This window comes from Schistocerca americana, chromosome 11 (assembly GCF_021461395.2).
Source record: "Schistocerca americana isolate TAMUIC-IGC-003095 chromosome 11, iqSchAmer2.1, whole genome shotgun sequence".
Lineage (NCBI taxonomy): Eukaryota > Metazoa > Arthropoda > Insecta > Orthoptera > Acrididae > Schistocerca > Schistocerca americana.
The window spans coordinates 76462387-76485718 of NC_060129.1; the positions used below are offsets into that span (position 1 = coordinate 76462387).

The 23332-nt window shown below is 41.7% G+C and overlaps 1 protein-coding gene across 3 annotated transcripts in view; it reads left to right on the top strand.

Annotated features, from left to right (window-relative positions):
- Positions 1-23332, top strand: part of LOC124553802 (sorting nexin-13-like) — a 419627-nt gene that overhangs the window by 42776 nt on the left and 353519 nt on the right. For all 3 annotated transcript variants that reach the window (XM_047127777.1, XM_047127778.1, XM_047127779.1), the window contains exon 3: positions 18912-19014. In XM_047127777.1, the coding sequence (XP_046983733.1) occupies positions 18912-19014 (103 nt within the window). The remainder of the gene's footprint in view (positions 1-18911; positions 19015-23332) is intronic.

Here is a 23332-nt window from a genome sequence, read left to right on the forward strand (position 1 = left end):
GTTAGAGAGATGCCAAATGAACACGTTTGGCTATCGTGAGACCAATGCGTGAAGCCATTTTGGCTAATAGTCTTTTGGTTGTATGGACTGAAAAATTTAGTAAAATACATGTTAGTGTCAGTGGTGTTCAGAAACAGCTGAAACTGTTAAAATTGGAACAAAGCTCCAGGTCCCGATGGTATCCCTCTCAGATCGTACACTGAATTTGCGGCTGAGTTTGCCCCTCCTTCAACTATAATCTGTTGTAGATCCCTCGAACACCCAAAATATGCACCCAGTATACAAGCAGCATAATAGAAGTGATCTACAAAACTACTGTCCAGTATCCTTTACATCAGTTTATTGTATCATATCCATTTACAAGAAAGATGGCATGTCCTTGACATCGGTTTCTTGTAGACTCTTAGAACATATTCTGAGCTCAGACATAATGAAATATCTCAAACAAAATGACCACCTCTGTGTCAGCCAGCAAGGATGCCAGAAACATTGATTATTTAAAACCCAATACACACACTTCTCACATAACGGACTGGAATCTTTGGCTCAAGGCAGTCATGTAGATCAGTATTTCTTCTGCTTATTATGAAACATATGATGGTATGTGGTATCAAGAGAAATTTGTGACTGGATTGGAGATATCTTGGTAGGAAGGATGCAGCAAGTTGTCTTCCATGATGAATTGTTGACAGATGTGGAAGTGCCTCCACGTTCGTAGCTCTCCAACAGTTGGCAGTACTCGTATGTGGCAGGTAGTGGCTTGTTCCGCAGCCTCTTCTCTACAGCTCCAGTTGGCGGCAAGCCTTAGTGCTGAACGGTTGTCTTGTTACAGTGTAAAGTACGGAACCCTGTGCAGACGGTCGGTCAGTGCGATTTAAGCAACGTGCAGTCATTAAATTCTTGACAGCAGAAGCGGTCACCTCAAAGGAGATTCATCAGAGAATGAAAGCAGTTTATGGTGATAATGTTGATGTGAGTACTGTGTGTCATTGGGCGAGTAAGTTTAAAGATGTTGAGGCAGAAACATATGACCTGCGTGACAAACAAAGAGTTGTAGGTCCTGTGACAGCAACCACAGAGTTTCACTAGCAAAATGTTGACAGACTGATTCGGGACAATCGTCGTATCACTCAGAGAGAAATTGCAAGCACAACCGGCATTTCACAAGAATGTGTGGGTCACATTGTTGCTTTGCTTAGGCACACACTTCACGTGCCACCACAGCAGACTTCACGGACAGAATCTCACCACCGTATGACATCCTGCTACAGTCCAGATTTAGCACTGTCTCACTTCCACCTGTTCCCGATAATGAAAGACAATCTGCAGGGACATCATTATGCTTTTGATGAAGATGTCAAGAGAACTGTGAGACCGTGGCTGCGGAAATAGTGTTGACATCTTCCTTGATGGCTTAAGAAAAGTGTTCATCATTGGCAGAAGTGTATCCAATTGGCTGGTGTGGAAAAATGAATATTGGTAATTAAAGGTCACATTCTAAGGATTATTTCTGCGGTGGTGGTGGTGGTGGTGGTGGTGGTGGTTGTGGGGATGTTTAAGGGGGACTAAACAGCTAAGGTCATCAGTCCCCCATTCCAAAAACAGGCGAGACAGAAATGCACGAAGCAGGTAAAACCCCAAGGGGAAGGAGACTCCCCCCCCCAGGCCCTAAAAGAACACAAATGCGGTAACGAACACTACAGACACGAAGACACCAGACAAAAAGAAACAGAACAAAAGAAGATGACTGGAGACTAGTTGACTGACCACGACAACAAAAAAGGGAAAGAGTCAACCAACCGACTACACACTAAAATTTGCAACCAAATATGAGAGACTTGAGGACAAGAGACACACAAAGGGAAAGGTGCAAACAACACTCGAAAAATCTTGTTTTTGTGTAAACAGTTGGAATGGTTTGCTTACTGAGATGTCGTGCATTGTCGCTGGCTGGGCGCAGCCGAGTATGTGCGCTACTTCCCTACTCTCTCTCTCTCTCTCTCTCTCTCTCTCTCTCTCTCTCTCTCTCTCTTACTGCTTCTCCCCTTCCTACCACTCCCCTCAGCTTGCAGCCAGTGCTGCCACCACCTTGCCACTAGCCTAGCAGCTGCCGATGAGAGGCACGGAGGCGTGAGGGGTGGTTTGTTTGTATCTGATTCTCAGATATGGTTGATGCAGCAGCCAGAGACGGTAGTTGTGTGTGTGTGTGTGTGTGTGTGTGTGTGTGTGTGTGTGTGTGTGTGTGTGTGTGTGTCATTAATATCGACTCTTAGAGTATTTGCACAAGTTATCTATTGCATGGATTGGTCACCACGATCTCATTGCATCAACGTATCTGTGGCACGTGAATAGCTGGCTACACGAGTGGATTTCTGTAAGGGGTCAAAACTGCATGCCATTTCTGCCGGTATCTCTTAACCGATTGGGTCTGCCTATCTGAAGCCTGTCGTTTCCCACTAATAGGCAGGTCCTGCCTGTCGGATCTAGTCTCACCGATCAGCCCACAGGCCGGGTCTCTTTGTGTATGTGTAATGCAGTGGATTTTCAAGGTCTGTGGCGCTCCTTGGCAGGCCAGAAACCACAGACAATGGATTTCAGGAATTGTGCATTTCTCACTGCAAGTACATTGTGAAGTGTGATCTTTTATAGACATTTTATTTATTGCAGTAAATTTCAGCACCTTGAATGTAGTTTATGTGTTACAAATTATGGACAATAAAAATAACAACAACGGCAGTCTTGGTTTACACAACTATTCCCTGCCTTATACACTTATTTCAAGACACCTACTTTCTTCTGATGTTATTTCTGAAATCAGTAAAGGCATTTTAAATCTGTCTTGCGACACACAGGAAATCTGTATTTTTGTACCAAATGTGTTCCATTTTATTAAAATAAAATAACAAAAGTGGTCTTAATGAAACACGTGTGCCATTTGGCTTGCTTTCTCCATCTAAAAATTTTCATTACAAAAGATGGTGATATTAAGTACTAAGATTTTTTTGCTCACATGGAGGACAAATACAGAATCCTTACATTTTTTGTCAACTTGTGTGTCTACTTACCCTTGAGATCTCCAAATTTGTCAGGGAAAACTGCTGAAACTTGTCTGGAAATCAGGCAAATATCAGGGAATTTCACTTGGGGAAACCTTGTGGCAACCCTGCTGTGATCTGTCAATAACAAGACTTCTTCTATACAGTGACACATGCAGCAACTTTGTGTCACTTCTTAAGAAATTTAACAAAATGGAGTTAAGAGGTTTTCATTGGCTGCCATCGATAGATAATATTTATAGTAAGCTCAGACTTTTTACAGATGATGAAGTCATCTGTAATGTCCAGAAATGTTTAAGTTCACTAAATGAAAAAATGTAGTGTCCTATGACTATAATGTTAATGAGTCACTATTAGAATTGGCCAACTCGTACAAATACCTGGGTATAACACTTTGTAGGGATATGAAATGGAATTATCACCTAGGCTCAGTTGTGGGTAAAGCAGATGGTAGAATACTGGGGAGTGGAATCAGTCTACAAAGGAGATTGCTTACAAATCACTTGTGCTACCAGTTCTAGAATATTCCTCAATGTGTGGTACTCATACCAATACGGCTAACTGGGGATACTGACATGGGAACCTCCCCATCGCACCCCCCTCAGATTTAGTTATAAGTTGGCACAGTGGATAGGCCTTGAAAAACTGAACACAGATCAATTGAGAAAACAGGAAGAAGTTGTGTGGAACTGTGAAAAAATAAGCAAAATATACAAACTGAGTAGTTCATCGGAACATATACAACATCAAGGACAATAGGATCGCAGGAGCGCCATGGTCTCGTGGTAACGTGAGCAGCTGCGGAACGAAAGGTCCTTGATTCAAATCTTCCATTGAGTGAAAATTTTATTTTTTTATTTTCAGTTTATGTGACAAACTCTTATGTTTTCATCACTTTTTTGGGAGTGATTATCACATCCACAAGAAAACCTAAATCGGGCAAGGTAGAAGAATCGCCAAGTGTACAAGTTAGGTGGGTCGACAACATATTCCTGTCATATGACGCACATGCCGTCACCAGTGTCGTATAGAATATATCAGATGTGTTTTCCTGTGGAGGAATCGGTTGACCTATGACCTTGCGATCAAATGTTTTCGGTTACCATTGGAGAGGCACGTCCTTTCGTCTACTAATTGCACGGTTCTGCGATGCGGTCGCAAAACACAGAGACTAAACTTATTACAGTGAACAGAGACGTCAATGAACGAACGGACAGATAATAACTATGCAAAAATAAATAAAGTAAAATTTTCACTCCAGGGAAGACTTGAACCAAGTACCTCTCGTTCTGCAGCTGCTCACGCTACCACGGGACCACGGTGCACCTGAGCTCACATTGTGCATAATTTTGCCTATGTGGCCCATGGACTACTCAGTTTGTATATTTTGCTTATTTTTTCACAGTTCCACACAACTTCTTCCTGTTTTCTCAATTGATCTGTGTTCAGTTTATGAAGGCCTATCCACTGTGCCAACTTATAACTAAATCTGAGGGGGGTGCGATGGGGAGGTTCCCTTGTGAGCGTATATGGAGAAGGGCGGCACGAATCGTCACAGGTTTGTTTAATCCGTGGGAGAATGTCACTGAGATACTGAAGGAACTGAACTGTAAGCCTCTTGAAGTCAGATGTAAACTATCCCAAGAAAGTCCATTAACAAAGTTTCCAGAACCAGCTTCAAATGATTACTATAGGGACATACTACATGTGACCTACACAGGGATTGTGAGGATAAGATTAGAATAATTGTAGCACACACAGAGGCTTTGAAACAGTAGTTCTTCCCACGGTCCATCCGTGAATGGAATGGAAGAAACCCTAATAACTGGGACAGTGGGAAGTATCCTCTGTTGTGCACTTCACTGTGGTTTGGAGAGTTTGGATGTAGATGTAGGAATTCAGCAAGCCAAGCTGTTAATACAGGCTGGTCCATCTGAAGCTTCGGATGAAATAATCTCGAAAACTATACTTAGGGTAAAAGTAATAAGTAAGACCAGTTCGTAAGCTCAAAGGGGGACATCAAATGATACTACACGTGACCCCCAGCGCCCGCACCCTTTCGTGGGGCAGGGGGCAACTTTTAAATCTTAAATGGAAACCCCCAATTTTTATTGCAAATTCGGATTCTCCATAAAAAAAGTAATCAAGTTTTGTGTGAAACATTTTTTAAACGATTGACAGATGCCACTGAAATTGAGAAAAATTAAAATTGTGTAAGAACTCCAATTTATTTAGAATGATTCGAGAAGGACGCATCAAATCGAAACAGAATGTGCACCAATTCTTTCATTACACCAAATTAAGCTATTTTTTTTTTACAAAATGTCTCCTAACTGCCACAGTTTTTAATGGAGGGAGTCGGAATGGTATTAAAAACTCGTTAGGGAACTCTTCACAATTGCAGTACTCACCCGACTGTGGCACAGCTGTGGCCAAACTGTGAACTATGGCTCAGTATGAAGGTCGGTGCAATGCCATCAGATGTCGCTTAACTTTCAGATTGTGAACTGTAAACATCAACTGATAAAAGTAAATTATTCTTAGCGAAACATGGCTCACTATCCTCCTACAGAGATTTTTGATATGATGTTAATTTTAGGTGAATGCCATAACAATTAAGCTGCAGGTGCACAATTGTGTGTGGATTGTTTCCCCAAACAGACAACATCCAAGCGAAAACATTATTCGAAATTGCACTCAACGAGCTCGAAATGTCATCGCGAATACAATGGAAATGACGCTCGTACCCTTGCCGTTCTCGCCTGTGTTCAACTGGTTCCTGAAATGAGTGCGATTCAGAGACAAACTGGAATACCGAAATCAACTTTTCTGAAGATTTTGAAGGCACATAAATATCATGTGTATCATATCACACTGACACAGGCATTAATGCTGAAAGATATGCAAATACACGTGCATTTCTGTCAACAGGCCTTGGAAGTGACTAGAGTCGACAATGATATTTTTAGAAACGTTACGTTTGCTGATGAAGCCACATTCAGAAACAGTGGCGAATTAAAAAGTCATGATTGTCATTATTGGTCCCCTGTCAATCCACACTGGCACAGACCCATTGACAATCAACACAAATGGTCGTTAATGGTCTGGTGCGGAATTTTAAATGGTTACTTGATAGGACCGAAATGTGGAATCTTATTTACAACTTCTCTGCGATGATTTGTTGGAACTAATGGAAGATGTTGATTTAGATACTAGGCAACGAATGTGGTTCTAACAGGACGAAGCAGCTCCCCATTATGCTAAAAATGTGCGGAACGTTTTAAATTTACGGTACTCTGGTCGGTGGATAGGACGCTGCGGACCAATTCAGTGGCCTCCACGTTCATTAGACCTAACATCTTCTGATTTTTTTCTTGTGGGGGGTTTTTAAAAAAAAATATTGTTTATGAAAGACCGCCCGCAACCAGAAACGATATGGAACAACGCATTCGAAGAGTATGTGCAGCCATACCAATGGATGTGCTGCTCAAAACTGTGGACAACTTTCACAGACGATTAACTTTATGCATTGAAGCAAATGGGGATAATTGTGAACAATTTCTTTGTGGCTAATTTCATTAATTAAGCACCCCAACATGTGAGAGGCAAGGGGACTCTCACTAATGAAGCACCCCATGGGAACATCATTCTACTACGTCCATGTCATTGTTCCTGGGTAACACTAAAAATAGGATAAAGTACATTTTGTATAAAAATAGCTTAATTTGGTGTAATGAAAGAATTCGTGCACATTTTGTATCGATTTGATGCGTCTTTCTCGGATAATTCTAAATAAATCAGAGTTCTTCCCCAATTTTACTTTTTTCTCGATTTCAGCGCCATCTGTCAATGGTTTTAAAAAAAATGTTTCAGACTAAACTTGATTACATTTTTATGGACAACCCAAACCTGCAATAAAAAATGGGTGTTCCCATTTAAGATTTAAAAGTTGCCCCGCCCCACCCATGGGGGCGGCGGCTGGAGGTCACATGTAGTATCATTTGATATCCCCCTTTGAGCTTACGAACTTGTCTTACCCACTATTTTTACTCAATGTATAGTTATGGAGATAATCTCATCGAAACTTCAGATGGACCACCCTGTATATAACCAATTACAGTCAAGATGAAACCCACTTATTGGCTATGGTACATTGATGACACTCATTATATGGTCTCATTGAGAAAATTAAAATCCCAAATATGTGTAGCACCTTTGTGACATCATGAGTGGGTGAGTTTATCCAGTTCTGTAAGATGTAAACATGTTTGGAGCAAGGGTGTTATAGTAAGCGAAAACTGTACTGTATTCAAAGGTTGTTTATTAAGGTGTTATTTTCTGGTATTATAAGCTTATTGTGGCCCCATGACCATTATCAAGCTACCAGCATTTGTTAGTGCATATACGAGGGCAGTTCAATAAGTAATGCAACACTTTTTTTTTTCTGAAACAGGGGTTGTTTTATTCAGCATTGAAATACACCAGGTTATTCCCCAATCTTTTAGCTACACAACACTATTTTTCAACGTAATCTCCATTCAATGCTACGGCCTTACGCCACCTTGAAATGAGGGCCTGTATGCCTGCACGGTACCATTCCACTGGTCGATGTCGGAGCCAACGTCGTACTGCATCAATAACTTCTTCATCATCCGCGTAGTGCCTCCCACGGATTGCGTCCTTCATTGGGCCAAACATGTGGAAATGCGACGGTGCGAGATCGGGGTTGTAGGGTGCATGAGGAAGAACAGTCCACTGAAGTTTTGTGAGCTCTTGTGTGAGGTCTTGCGTTGTCATGAAGAAGGAGAAGTTCGTTCAGATTTTTGTGCCTACGAACACGCTGAAGTCGTTTCTTCAATTCCTGAAGAGTAGCACTATACACTTCAGAGTTGATCGTTTGACCATGGGGAAGGACATCGAACAGAATAACCCCTTCAGTGTCCCAGAAGACTGTAACCATGACTTTACCGGCTGAGGGTATGGCTTTAAACTTTTTCTTGGTAGGGGAGTGGGTGTGGCGCCACACCATTGATTGCCGTTTTGTTTCAGGATCAAAGTGATGAACCCATGTTTCATCGCCTGTAACAATCTTTGACAAGAAATTGTCACCCTCAGCCACATGACGAGCAAGCAATTCCGCACAGATGGTTCTCCTTTGCTCTTTATGGTGTTCGGTTAGACAACGAGGGACCCAGCGGGAACAAACCTTTGAATATCCCAACTGGTGAACAATTGTGACAGCGCTACCAACAGAGATGTCAAGTTGAGCACTGAGTTGTACAGATGGTTCTCCTTTGCTCTTTATGGTGTTCGGTTAGACAACGAGGGACCCAGCGGGAACAAACCTTTGAATATCCCAACTGGTGAACAATTGTGACAGCGCTACCAACAGAGATGTCAAGTTGAGCACTGAGTTGTTTGATGGTGATCCGTCGATCATCTCGAACGAGTGTGTTCGCACGCTCCGCCATTGCAGGAGTGACAGCTGTGCACGGCCGGCCCGCACGCGGGAGATCAGACAGTCTTGCTTGACCTTGCGGCGATGATGACACACGCTTTGCCCAACGACTCACCGTGCTTTTGTCCACTGCCAGATCACCGTAGACATTCTGCAAGCGCCTATGAATATCTGAGATGCCCTGGTTTTCCGCCAAAAGAAACTCGATCACTGCCCGTTGTTTGCAACGCACATCCGTTACAGACGCCGTTTTAACAGTTCCGTACAGCGCTGCCACCTGTCAGAAGTCAATGAAACTGTACGAGACGAAGCGGGAATGTTTGAAAATATTCCACAAGAAATTTCTGGTTTTTTCAACCAAAATTGGCCGAGAAAAAAAATCTGTTGCATTACTTATTGAACTGCCCTCGTACTTATTTCTGTTTGGAACTAATAACAATTTTTTAGATACCTGTCATTCTGCTTGCTTCTGCAACACACTGTTATTGCCGTCGATGTCTAATACCTCCTATTGCCACATATTGTAGGTATAGTGCAGACAAAATTGCTTTTCTCTAGGTATGTAAAGTAGCGGAATTTGTTGCTGACCAATATTCAGTAAGAAAATGTGATGCAAATTCTGCACATAACAGCAAAGAGCCCAATAATGAATGTTTTTAGAAAAATAGAAATCTACATACACACAAGAAAATATTCAGACAAAATTCTAACAAACAAACAAACAAACTCAAACATATAAATTAAAATGATAGATTACTGAAATTACAGAACATGATAATGGATCAAGCAAATTTGCAGACCGACAGTATTAGTGAACTTTAGCAAAGGGTTTACTACTGCTACCACATACTGCTCTCTGGATGAATAAACCAACTATGTAACTGTATAACAGCATTGACTTAGCTGCCAATTGAAGCTGTCAAACTTATGAAAAATATAAAATAGGTATTGGTAAATATTGCTCAGCAACAAATTCCAGTGCTGAGACATCACACATGTAGAGAATAACAATTTTGTCTGCACTACACTTACAGTATGCAGTAATACAAGGTATCAGACAGCGACAGCAATAACAATGTGTTATGGAAATGACTACTATGATAGATATAAACTAAATAGTTATTAGCTACAAATAGACATAAATATATGTACTAACAGCTGCATATATTTGCAGATAGCTTGATACTGCCTATGTAGCTGAAAGAAGGTAATCTTCTTCTTCTTCTTCTTCTTCTTCTTCTTCTTCTTCTTCTTCTTCTGCTTATCCATTAATGGATGTTGGCGACCACATGTTGTATCTTTCTTCTGTGAACCGCAGTATGTAATAGCTGGTCTACACTTTGTAGTCCTGTCCACTGCTTTGTATTGTCCAACCAGAATGATGTTCTTTGCCCTTGTCTTTTTTCTTCAATCTTCCCTTCTATTATTAACTGCAGAAGCATAAATTTGGTGTTCCTACTATATGTCCTAGCTATGCAGTTTTTCTTCTTTCAAACACTGTCAACATTTCTCGCTGCTTGTTCATTTGTTCCAGTACTTCGGTGCTGGTTATTCTTGCGGTCCATAGTATTTTAAGCATTCTGTGATAAATCCACATTTCAGAGGCCTCTAACTTCTTTGTTGTTGTCATATTTAGTGTCCATCCTCCAGAGCTATCTAGAGGCACAGACCAGATGTAGAATTTTACGAATCCGACTCGAAAGGCTTAGGTCTAGGTCTGTGCTTGTAAGAATATCCTTAATTTTATGAAGGTGTTTTGGGCGTTCTCTATGTGACATTTTATTTCCAAGTCTGTTCGCCTGCCTTCTTCACAAAGCCAGCTTTCAAGGCATTTAAACTTGTTGACTCTTAGTATTACAGCCCGTTAAATTGTAGATTTGCATCTTTAAATGAGTCGGACTCTTGTGTGACAATCATAAAATTAGTCTTTCGATGTTAATATTCAGATCTAGAGTACTGCTGCAATCTACTACTATGTTGACGAGTTGTTGAAGGTCATCTAAATTATCAGCAGTTCCTACATACACTTTATCACATTTGCAGTTAATCATATATACTACTGATGTGGCAAGCAGTAGTCATAGTCATAAGCTTATAGCAACCGAAAATAACATTTTATTAAAAAAGTGTCTAAATGTAGCAGCATTTTGGCTTACTATACATTTAATGGTCCTCACAACATGTACCAGGACTGCAGGCTGGAAAGAATTTAAAAAGTTTTAAGTAGTCTACATTTTACAGAACTGAGTGAGTAGTACCCACAGACAATAGCACACAGGTGCTGAAACATGTTTGCGTGTATATAAAAAATAGTTGTTTGCATAATAGGTGGACATGAAATCTGGTAATTTAGTCTGCAAACGCAGCTACTGCAAGCAAGAGCGTCAAAGTCAAATTGTGAATTTTCAGCATTCCTGAATTATGTTGACTCTTTAAGTTCGCTACGGAGAAGAGAATGAGGGTCAAATTTCATTTTTGGCTGTACAGATACACAAAAAAATGACGGAACACTTGGGCTCAACATCGACGGAGGGGCCACTTATGTGGACAGATACCTTTCTCGAAAATTCCAATCAGTTTCCCGAGCAAAGAAAAATCAGTAATAGAGACATTGGTGGACTAGACTACAAGAATCTGTCAGCTACATTACTTGGGGTAAGAACTTGATCATTCAAGGTTTACTTTTAGACGAAATGGCTGTTCTGACAAAAAGATAAATGGGGATAAAAGATCTGGAGCTACTGGCAAAAAAGAACCAGCAGAAGGAAAAACTTTTCCTCCCATTCGTAAAAAAAAAAGATCAGTTTTCTTCAGCAGGGTGCTAAGAAGATGACTTATCGATCGACACAATGTTTAAACTGACAATAAGGATGGGGATATTTTAACACTGCAAATGGCACGTGACTACTGCTTGCCACATGAGTAGTGCATATAATTAATTGCAAATGTGATAAAGTGTACATAGGAACTGCAAAAAGAAATGTTGATACGAAACTTGAGGAACAAATGTCGTCTAGAAACATGGATAAGTCAGCAGTAGCAGATCGTGCACTGGGACGAGGGAACAGCCAAATTAATTTCTTCTATACTGTGGGTTTTACCAAAACCCAGTCACTACTATGCTATGATGTACAGAGTCCATATAAATTCTTTCTTACTTACTTATATATTAAGATGGTCATTGGCGTTGTCAACCACGTGCTGCATCAACAATATATCCACTGCATTCTGTCTGTTGCCATTTCACCCCAACTGACTACATTCAGAGCTTTCAAATATTTCTTCCTGTTGTCTTTTCCTCTGTTTCTTACCCCACCCAGGGTCTTTTATATATAGATGTCGAGAATGAAAGCTTGCTTAGAAAACCAGGTCTGTGGCCTGCCAATTGGAGTGGTCTTTTACTTTGATATTGTGAAACATAGGGCTGGTTCATCATCTCATAAGTCCATTATTCTTTCTTGTTCTCCCAAGTATTTCTCTCTCTCTCACCAGGCCCCAAAAGCTTCGCATTGGCTTTCTTTAAAATGTTAATATCTTCCGTATCTCCCTTTTAGGTAGTGTCCAGTATTATGAAGAATAAAGGACAGTGGGGCATATAGCATTTTTTATCTTCACTTTCACAGAATGTGACATGGCTGCATATTTTGAAGACATCTCTGAGGGCATATAGATACCTGGAACCAGCAGAAGTTCTTTCATTTACATTACTTAAACTTGATTATTCAATAACAACTTTAATGAAAAGGGAGGAGGATTGAAATTAGGCAAGTTGTGTGAGCTTCAGTGCTAAACAAAGCAAAGAGTGCCAAATCTTTCCCACTACAAGCTCTGTAACTAACGTCTGTGCAACGCCACGCAATATTTGGACGAAGTCCAATGGTGGTGCGACCAGCCCATTGCACTCTCGTGTACAAGCAGTTTGCTTTACTGAAGTTGATTAAGTCTGAGAATTAACTACTGCTTCTGTCAGCCATTGAGGATGTCACCAGTGGTAAGATATGAAAAGTTAGGACCAGAAATCACCAAGCAACATAATTTGATTGTTCATTTTGGTCACCTGGGTAGCTGCTTCTAGTGATTCCTCATCTTGGAATAATTTGTCAAATTATTCCTTCCTCCTGGAAGTAGGAAAATTGTTTCATATACGCTATGCTGCTTTAAGATCATTTACGATATCTCTTCATTTTTCCCCCCTCATTGGGGTTCCTTTTTCTCCCAGGTGAAACTTTTTTTATTAGCAGCTTCTCTTAACTGATGTCTCATATGGCTGCTTTGCGTGCACTTGCGGCCGGATGTACACACGTGATCTGCATCTATAGGTCGACACTGTCAGCCCTGTTTCACTTCAAAATATTGCTTGCTTTTAGTGTACAGGGTTGTAAAAAATTATACTATAGCTACTTTAGGCAGTGTAAATGGAGAACTATTTACGATATGGGTACCAAACTTTGTAGGAATGACGTTCAGACTGGGCACTGCGACATTTGCATTGATGTCAAACTTGCAGTTAGGTGCCGGTATTAGTGGTACAGTGATGTAGTGTTCAAACACGAGCATAATTGTACATTACAGTTGCAGACAGTCAACATAGGCCTATACGAGGTGAGCGGGGCTCTACCCGTAAAGCTGTTTTATCAAAACGAAAGTATGAGGGTCATTCAAATGAATCCTGGTCACGGCATCTGTCTTTGCCTTACACGTACGGTGGCACCACGTAAATATTGGTAGAGAGGCTGGTGCGTGCGCACCGTTTGATGTTGCGTAGCGCCAGTGTGCTTTCACGCTGAAGAGGTGGTGGTCACACAAGTTATCGTCCACAACCGAACATGCAGCCGAGTACGCAGGAACGGTGAGGAGCGTTTCAATTTTTTTTGGCAGAGGGAGTTGGAGGCCATTAAATGTATCGTCGGATGAAGGCTGTGTACAGTGAGTACAGTGTGAGTCGTTCAAGTGTTGTGGAACGGTGCAAACGAGTCGTTGAGGGGTGCGAGTCACTGGGAGACAATGCTTGTCCTGTTCAGGCAGGCTCATCGTGTCATCACACAGGAAATGGTTGCAGAAGTGAATGCCTTAGTCTCGGACAACCGCAGAATCACCGGGGAGAAGATCCATCCATTACTGGGTATTAGCACGGGCACTGCCCACACCGTAATGCACCGACACTTGAACTTTTTAAAAATCTGTGCACAGCGGGTTCCCCACCGACTGACCGTCGAACACTGCAATACTCGAATGGCGCTGTATTTGAGTCTTTGCAATGTTCTCGTGAGGAGGAATATGTCAATATGGCTTTCTGTCATCTGTTGTCACAGGTGACGAAACATGGTGTCACCATTTTGAACCAGAAAGCAAGCTTCAGAGCAAGCAGTGGAAACATGCGACTTCACCACCTCCAAAGAAATCAAAGGGTGTGCGCATCAGTTCTGATAAGGTCACGATGTGCGAAGCCCCCCACCCACAAGAGCCCACTGCTTGTCGAGTTCCTGGAACAGGGAACCGCCATCAATACCCAGCTTTATCTAGCCACTTTACAGAACTTTACATGAGCCGTTGAGTCAAAATGCCAAGGCATGTTGTCCAATGGTGTTATCCTCCTGCATGATAATGCCAGCCCACACACGGGCAATGCGGTGAAGACAACATTTTAGCAGTTTAGGTGGGAAACACGGGAACATCCACCGTACAGTCCCGACCTTTTGCCGTGTGACTTTCATGTGTTTGGACCTATAAAACAAGCTATTCTCAGACATCGATTCGCAACAGACAACAAGATGTGTGAGTGGGACCAGGCCTGAATCTGGCAGCAGTCTACTAGTTTCAAGGATGGAATCGACTGCCTAGTGTCGCAATGGGATAAATGTGTCAACAGTTTTGGCAACTATTTTTGAGTATGTGTACTGTGTATAACTAAATTTTTGAGTTAATTAAATCATTATCGTTACTTTACACTAGTTACTTTACACCAGTTACTTTACACCAGTTACTTTACGCCAGTTACTTTACACCAGTTACTTTACACCAGTTACTTTACACCAGTTACTTTACACCAGTTACTTTACACCAGTTACTTTACACCAGTTACTTTACACCAGTTACTTTACACCAGTTACTTTACACCAGTTACTTTACACCAGTTACTTTACACCAGTTACTTTACACCAGTTACTTTACACCAGTTACTTTACACCAGTTACTTTACACCAGTTACTTTACACCAGTTACTTTACACCAGTTACTTTACACCAGTTACTTTACACCAGTTACTTTACACCAGTTACTTTACACCAGTTACTTTACACCAGTTACTTTACACCATTGACTGGGGTTTCATTTGAATGCCTCTTATAATATTGCTGGTGCTCTTTCCGAGTTTCGATGCATTAAAGGCTTACAAAGTTCTCTTTCTGCACTGGAGGTGAAGAACGTAATTCGTAAGTTAAAGAATTAACTGACGATTTGGGAATTGCTCCCAGAAGAGTCTGACGGCCGATTGTGCCACAAATTGTTGAAGTTACTGCTGCGACGACTGAGAATGAGGGATGCAGTGTGCGATATTCGAGCAGTGTGTGAGCTGTGCCACAGCAGTTGAGCATTCTGTGCTCCACAGTTCGAAAAGTGCTGCTGCAACTTGGAAATGGTATCTCTAGCGCATTTCCAGGCCATCGTGGGTGCAGGTGGTTACTAGATTGAGCAATGCTTGTTATCTGAACTGTAAAGATGGTACACAATTAACAAATGTCATTAGTTTATGGGTTATTTCTTTTTCACATGTTCTTACACTTGTTCCCACAAAGTTTCATTGTTGTGTAATTACTCAGTGTTTCATGGAGGACCTCTCAAGTAGCAAAAGTTTAATTATATCCAGCCTGTTTTTTACTTTAAGAATTACATATCTTCCACTCCATTTAAAGTTGTTAATATTTTTAATCTTATACTTGCAGTTTGAGTATGAAGCTCCACACTGTTACGCAGGTAACTGTAGCCCTTCAGTTTGTCCAGTGAGACTACAGAAACATTAAATTTTGAACAACTCTACAAACATTTTGAAAAGTGATGTCACATTTGACTCTATGATGATGAATGCTAGAGTACAGATAGAAGGGGTACCCGGATTCCTCCAGAGGTGGAGGAGGGGGAAGGGGGGTGGAGCTGGCAGTAGATTTAAAATGCATTTGGAAGGTGACCCCATCGTAATAATAGCCTGTATGCAGCTATGATTGGTTTTCTGTGAACGTTGGATATGTACCATACTAGATCTGAACAGACATTGGCTGGATTTAGAATACTGGAAAAGAAGGAAGGAATTTACTTGGAACATAGTGATATACAGTACAGTTACTTTCAGTTAATATGTAATATTTTAAGGTTTATTCTTGCAAATGAACTCGGTAATGAAAACAGAAGTGTGTTACCACATCCAGTGACTTTTTCTGACACTTGCAGCCAATTTATCTGTGTTCTACAGATTTGAATTTAACAAATGACCATATGTATGGCAACCACAAGTGGAGTGATTGGTTGCAAGGACACGTTGTCAGACAAGTAATTGTCTACTTGGTAATGGAGAGAAGTGGAGGTGGCGGGGGATTGTAGAGGGAGGCCAAGCCCGAATACGGTAAGCAGGTTCAGATGGGTGTAAACTGCAGGAGATATGCACAAGTGAAGAGGTTTGTGCAGGTTAGAGTAGCGCGGTCAGCTGCATCGAACAAACCAGTGAACTGAACTGAAAACCCCAAGAACTACACATTAACCACAAATACCATTAGCAAGTAAATGCATTAGCAGCTGATTGTAAGGATGTGCACGTCCCAAAGTCGGTGAATTTTTTGCATATTTGGTGGATCATAATTGTGACCATCCACTATGATGTGAAAGAAATCAGTTTTACAGTAGTATTGTGCTTTTTCAACAAAAAAGTGTGGTAACATTCTCGTGACCATTTACATTATTTTTTGGTGAAATGTTTTACCTGTAAACAGTGTGTATCCCTCCCTCTCTCTCTCTCTCTCTCTCTCTCTCTCTCTCTCTCTCTCTCTCTCTCTCTCTCACCACAGTATCGTTACACATTCATAAATTCTTCTATGAAGTATCAACAGTTGTCAAACAGATAAGATTTTAGTTTGTGTTTGAAGTTAATTTTACTGTTTATTAAATTCTTGATATCACTGACCAGATAGTCAAAGATTTTTATGGCAGGATACTTCACTCTCTTCTATACTACATTAATGCTGAGTTTGGGATAGTACATAATATTTACCCATCTACAGGGTCGTGTGGATAAAAGTAGTTCATGTAAGTGTAAAGGAAATGCTGTGAAATTACAGAAATGAAGAGCTGCGATGGACTTCCCATTTATTTACAGTGTAAAAGACATTTACAGATGATGTTGAAAGTGACCACCTGTAACATCAATACAAAGCCGTGCATGTCTAGAAATATTCAATCCGTGGAAAATCCTTCCCACTCCTCTCAGGGTGGTATTCCTCCACCCACTGAAACTACAAGATATCCTCATCCATCCCTGCACAACTGCTGCTCCCAATACCTTGCTTCACAGCTCATATCCGTGTAATAGACATAGATGCAAGACCTATCCCATACATTCCTCCTGCCACCACCTACTGCATTCCGGTCACTAACGTGACTGATCCCATCAAAGGCAGGGCTACCTGTGAAATCATTCCTGTGATCTTCAAGCGAAGCTGTAGCCACTTTACTGCATTCTATGTGGGCGTGACAACCAACAAGGTGTCTGTCCGCACGAATGGCCACTGACAAACTGTGGCCGAGAAACAACTGGACCACCCTGTTGTTGAGCATGCTCTCCAACACGACATTCTTCATTTCAATGACTGCTACACAGCCCGTGCCATCTGAATCCTCCCTACCAACTCCAGCTTTTCTGAATTGTGCAGGTGGGAACTCTCCCTGCAATATATCCAGTGTTTCCATAACACTACTGGCCTCAGCCTTTGCTAGTCATTATCCTCGCCTATCAGCCCCTTCCATTCCAGTACTACACAAACCTCTATTCCACCTACACACATTTTACTTCTCTCCATCCCCCACTCCTCCCCCATCTCTCCCTGACTTGCTCCCAATTGCACCTCACCTAGCTGCCCCACCCTCTCTCCACCTCATCCCTGTATTCTCACAACAGTACTTTACATTCCCCCACCACCTGTTACCCTTCTCCTCCCTGACTCACTTGTATGGTTTCAGGGAGGTTAAAAGGTGATAATATGAAAATGCCAAGAAGAGGAAATTTTGAGGAATAGTTCAAAACATCGCAACTAAATGCATCCGAGAGCACCTCAGTGCCTGAGGCTGTGCGAGGACGGGTTGCCATCGTGCAACAAGCACACTCCTCTAGTCAGCATTCCCCTCCTTGTGTTATGAATGCTCCTTTTGAGTTTTTTTTAGGCTCTTAACAATATCCCTCACTGAGGCACAAATTCGACCAAAACACCGAGGCCATACTTCTTTGCTGGAAATTGTGGTTTTGAATTTTTTATCAGATGGGGAATTTGTGTATCACCACTGCAACAACTGTCTGTCTGTCACGAGTGTGTAATGAGCTACCTGCATTTCATCTCAAATCAAACTAGATCTCACAAAATCCTCACCTTCCAATTCAGGTCACTAGAGAAACTCGCAGGCACTACTGATCTGATTAGTCTCGTGCTGCTCTGTCTGCTGCCTTGGGACCTACTTTACCCACAATTTCTCGTATCCCAACATTTCTGTGAATGTATCGTTTATGTGTGTTTTGGAGAGTTGAGAAGACGTTGCAGAAATTTCACCCACTTTCAGTCGGCGGCCTTCGTGCAGAAATTTCATCCACTGTTAATGCGCAGTCTCCAGTAACCGTTTCCGCCATTTTTTGCGCTGACTCATCAGTCAAAATGGAAGGTCCTCGCCTCATCTGTTTGTCATAAAGATTTGTTCTGCCTCCAGTAAATTCCCTACACCACTTATTAAGCAGTCTAATTCTGTTCATAACACCTTCACTGTAAACTGTTTTATTCTGAGGAAAAATTTTGATATGTGTTATTCCTTCAGCAAGTAGATGATGATTCACAGCACATGGCTCGTACTTGGTGGGATTTCTTACAGGCATTTTCTCACAGCTGGACACAACAACATGAGTTTACATACTCCTGTGATGCTATTTCTGGTCAGGGGATCCCCTCTACCATTCAATGTTGCCAACCCTAAAAACGTAAATAAAAAAGCTGTTATAGTCAAAGTGCACTTACTTTCCGAACATGCACCATTGATAGAATGTTACCTGCAAGTGTCGTGTGATCTTTGACGAACGCAAAGCCGGCCAAACCTGTAATCTGAGATGTACAGTGGCTTTCAGTGCATAACGTGTGCCGTGCTCCGTGTTGCAGAGGCCTCACACTGCTCTACCTGCTGCACTGGGAGGCGACGCTCAAGTACACGGCGGACCTGTACAGGAGACGTTCGCACGACATCCGGCCAGGGCTCTCCAGGGTGAGTCTGTAGTGTGCGAGGGAGTGGGTGTGTCACCAATTGTGTCGATGCCCTTGTATCTTATAAAAATAGAGCTGTTTAAGCCTTTCTGTGTAATTATGCTCTTTAATGTTCACAAATTAACTTACACCATTTTACTGCTGGCCGGAGTGGCCGAGCAGTTCTAGGCGCTACAGTCCGGAACCGCGCGACCACTACGGTCGCAGGTTCGAATCCTGCCTCGGGCACGGATGTGTGTGATGTCCTTAGGTTAGTTAGGTTTAAGTAGTTCTAAGTTCTAGGGAACTGATGACCATTGCAGTTAAGTCCCATTGTGCTCAGAGCCATTTTTGAACCATTTTACTAAAAGTACAAGTGTTGGAACTTTAAGGTGGCAACTATTTATTTACAGCTCATACAAAATAGATAAGTGTTTCAAAGTTGTAGTGCGACTTTCAAAGCAGTCACCAACAATACGTATAATCCATTGCTAGTGATGTGGAAGTCGGAGGATACTCTCAGCAATGCCAGTTGTATTGACAGTTCGAGCGGCACGGTCTATTGCCTGACGAATCTATAGCAGTTCTGAAGCAAATGCCGTGAAGTGTTTCCTTCAGTTTGGAAATAGAGTTGAACTCACGAGGGCTTAAGTCAGGGGAGTGCAGTAGGTGGTACAGCACTTAGCAGCCCCATCAGTCAAGCGAATCAGTAACAGCTTGCACTGTACGTAATGTCCTGCAAAATGATGGCCAGGTCCTGCAGAAAGTGTCACCACTTCTTTCTCTGTGCCGTTCATTTTTGGAACACAGCCTTCGACCAGCTTAGAGACAGCAGTGATGACACTTTCTGCAGGATCTGAACATCATTTTACAGGACAGCGTGTGGATTCAAGCTGTTACTGATTTGTTTGACTGATGGGGCTGCTAAGTGCTATAGCACATACTGCACTCCCCTGACGTAAGCCCTCGTGAGTTCAACTCGATTTCTAAACTGAAGGAAACACTTCACGGCATTTTCTTAAGAACTGCTACAAATTTGTCAGGCAATAGAACGCACTGCTTGAACTGTCGACACAGCTGGCACTGCAAAGTGTATCCTACAACTTCCACATCGCTGGCAACGGTTTATACGCAATGCTGACGACTACTTTGAAGGTCATTAAAACTTTGAAATGCATATCTATTTTGTACGCGCTGTAAACAAATAGTTGCCACTATTAAAGTTCCAACCCTCACATTGATATATTCAAGTGGCAAAAGTATTAACTCACGATTTGAATACACTTTTTGAAATTTAATTACTGTCAGTAAATATTTGTTTAATAAAGATCTGTCACTACCCCTACCACCACCAGCTCTAGCCCCAAGTTTTGTACATTTTGCCTGTTATTATTTGAGGATCAGGTATACGAGGTGAGTTCGAACAATAACAGGAATGTTTGTATCAGTAAAGAAATTTATTTATTCAGCTACGTCAATGTTATGCCCTTCAGAACAGTCACCAGTAGACATTAACCGTCTATGCCAGTGCTTTTTCTGATCCCTGAAATACTCTTGGAACTCAATATGTGGGGTAGCTCTTTAGCTCACTCAATGATACGTTTTAGTCTAGTCTCATACGTGCCTGTAAAATGATAGCCCTTTTCAATATTTTTGGGGACAGAAGAGTGTCACATGCAGCCATGTGTAAAGAAAATGAGGGTTGGGGCAGTGTTACAGTATAATTTTTTTGCCAGAAGTTTAGGAGCAGGCAACAGCGTATGAGCAGGTGCATTATTGTACTGCAAAAGCCGTGAACTGTTTGTCTACAGATCCAGGCACACTTTTGTCGGACTTCTTCACGCAAAATGCCATCGAACTTGTACGAGGGTCGGCTGAAAAGTAATGCCTACGAGTATTTTATTGTGTACTCAGTATTGGTTGAAGTATACTGTGTGTCGTACATACTACTCGGCCAACTTTGCTGCTTTGCTGATGCGAGTTGCAGCCCTCTGCCACTAGAGTGCTCTGAATTGTAACGTGTGAAGTGGCAGCGAATAACACTACTGTGTCAGTGCATGAGAAACAGTAAACAGTGTGCGGTTTTTAGTGTGTAATTGTTCGTACGTGGAGCACTGTGTCCTTCAGCATGACAGTGCCAGACCACACATGAGCACTGCAACAGAAGTCTGGGGCTCATTGTCGTCAAACAACATAATAGTCCTGACTTGGCTCTATAGGATTTTGAGCTGTTTCCAAAAATTCATCACTACCTTTGAGTACTGTACTACAAGAGTGAGGAAGCGGTGCAAGCGGAAGTTAGCTTGTGGCTCCATTGACCAAGCGGAACATTCTACCACAACAGTATCGACAAACTGGTCTCTCGTTTGGAGAAATATGTTAAAACAGGATGTATACGACCCAGGAGATCCGGGATAAACCCGGGAATTTTTTCATCCAGGAGAAAACTGGGAAAAACCTGGGAATTTTTTATAATCCCGGGAATTTTTCAATGTTTTGGTTTTCAGTTAAATTTTTGTGAATTTGACTGGTAAGAACCAATACTCAAACAAAAGATATTACTGTGTCCTGCTACTGCAGAATAATAAATGAGGGGAAAAAAACGATAATAAAACTTAAGTTGCAAAGGAAATGCCCCGTATACAACAAAAAAGCAGTGCTCATACAAGCGTCTGCCAACAGCACAGTGTGCCGAAGGCTTAGGAAGACTATGCAATGCTTCATAACAACACATTGCCTCCAATGAACGTGACGTGACGACTATTTAGAGTCGTTTGAGCAGTTGCGGGTGGGCTTTTGTGCAAGTGCAGTTTAGTCGCGTATGAGTAATATCTTGTCCCACTTCTGGTTACAGAAGTGTGGCTGGGCGCCACTACGTAATATTGTCCCGGTTCGGAAATATAGTAAATCTGGGGCTGATGCACAGAGCAGTCCGAATTGTGGTGGGGAGGTGGGTCGTCTCCACATGACCCGTGTTTACGTTCAGTATTGTTGTTGTTTCGTCTTCGTTTATTGCTCTCACGTTAAATGATGATGAAACGGATTTTTGTGGCCGGGAGCTATCAAATGAATTTAAAATTCGTTCGCTTAGTAACAGAAGGCTAAAATATGTTATTAGTTTCAGATTTTATTTCCACTTTTCTGATAGTCAAGCATTAATCGCCTTGCAGAACAATGAAGTTATTTTTGTCAGTTTGCTGAAGAGATTTGGCTTTTAATCTTTTCTGCTGAGGCAGTCAGTTTATTTGAAACGAAGTGTTTAATTTCACACTCTTGGCGGGTTTCGACTGTTCGCTACATTTCAAGTGCATGTATGGCATTATACCATAATAAAGAACCAAACATGAAATAATACAGTACTGGTACTCCAAGAAAATTTACATCCGAATATGGACATATGAATGTGCACTTTAAGCCGAATTATGCATTTTAGTGTGGTTCACGAATTTCCGATGCTCTTGTAGTATCCTCTGATGTCTTGTTTCTTTTATGACATAATATGAGATCTTTTACACGTACGAACATACAGCCTTCCTGCGTCATCGTAGCTGCGCAAACGAGGTGACGCCTGTTATCTGGCTCTCTCTTGCAACTGCTGAAATGAACCTATTTCTAACAGGTCGTGAGAAAATATTGCGAATGGTGGTTTGAAAAGCGTTACATTCGAAGCAAATTTCCTTTTGTGCAAGATGAACTATGTACGATGAGTTTCTTAAATCACAAAGCGTTCGACTCCATTTAAAAATCAACTCTTTGAGGACAACCATTTAGAAGAATTTCCAGCCCAGATCACACATTTATGTCGTTATTAAAAATTTTACTGGCACATTTGTGTGATGTATCTTAATTCAAACCATGAACTTTTCTTATTTGTGTGTTCGCTCTAGTTAAGAGTGATCTCGCTGTTGGCTGACTACATCACGTGCTCTATGCTGTCATCAGCGGGCGAGATCAAGTGACACGAGCTATGGCTGCCTTACAAAAGCCCATCGCAATCTCAATTTCAGTGCTTCAGAAAGTAACATGCAGTGTTTGTTGGAATTAGAATTTATGCCTTCGTAATACAAAAATATGCAACGTACATGCCCCCCCCCCCCCCCCAATCCCCCACCCCCTCTCCTGGGAGTTTCATTGTCTAGAGTGCTGGGAAATTCTAAGTCGGTATATAAAACCATAAACATTCTAAGGATTGATGAGTTTTACAGTGCCGAGGAAGAGTATACTGTCATTTAACTCGGACAAAGTGTATTTTTACCCGGGAGAATGTATTTTTAACCGGGAAATCTGGGAATTGTTTTTCTTTGTCCACATATACACCCTGTAAAATGAAACTGTATGGC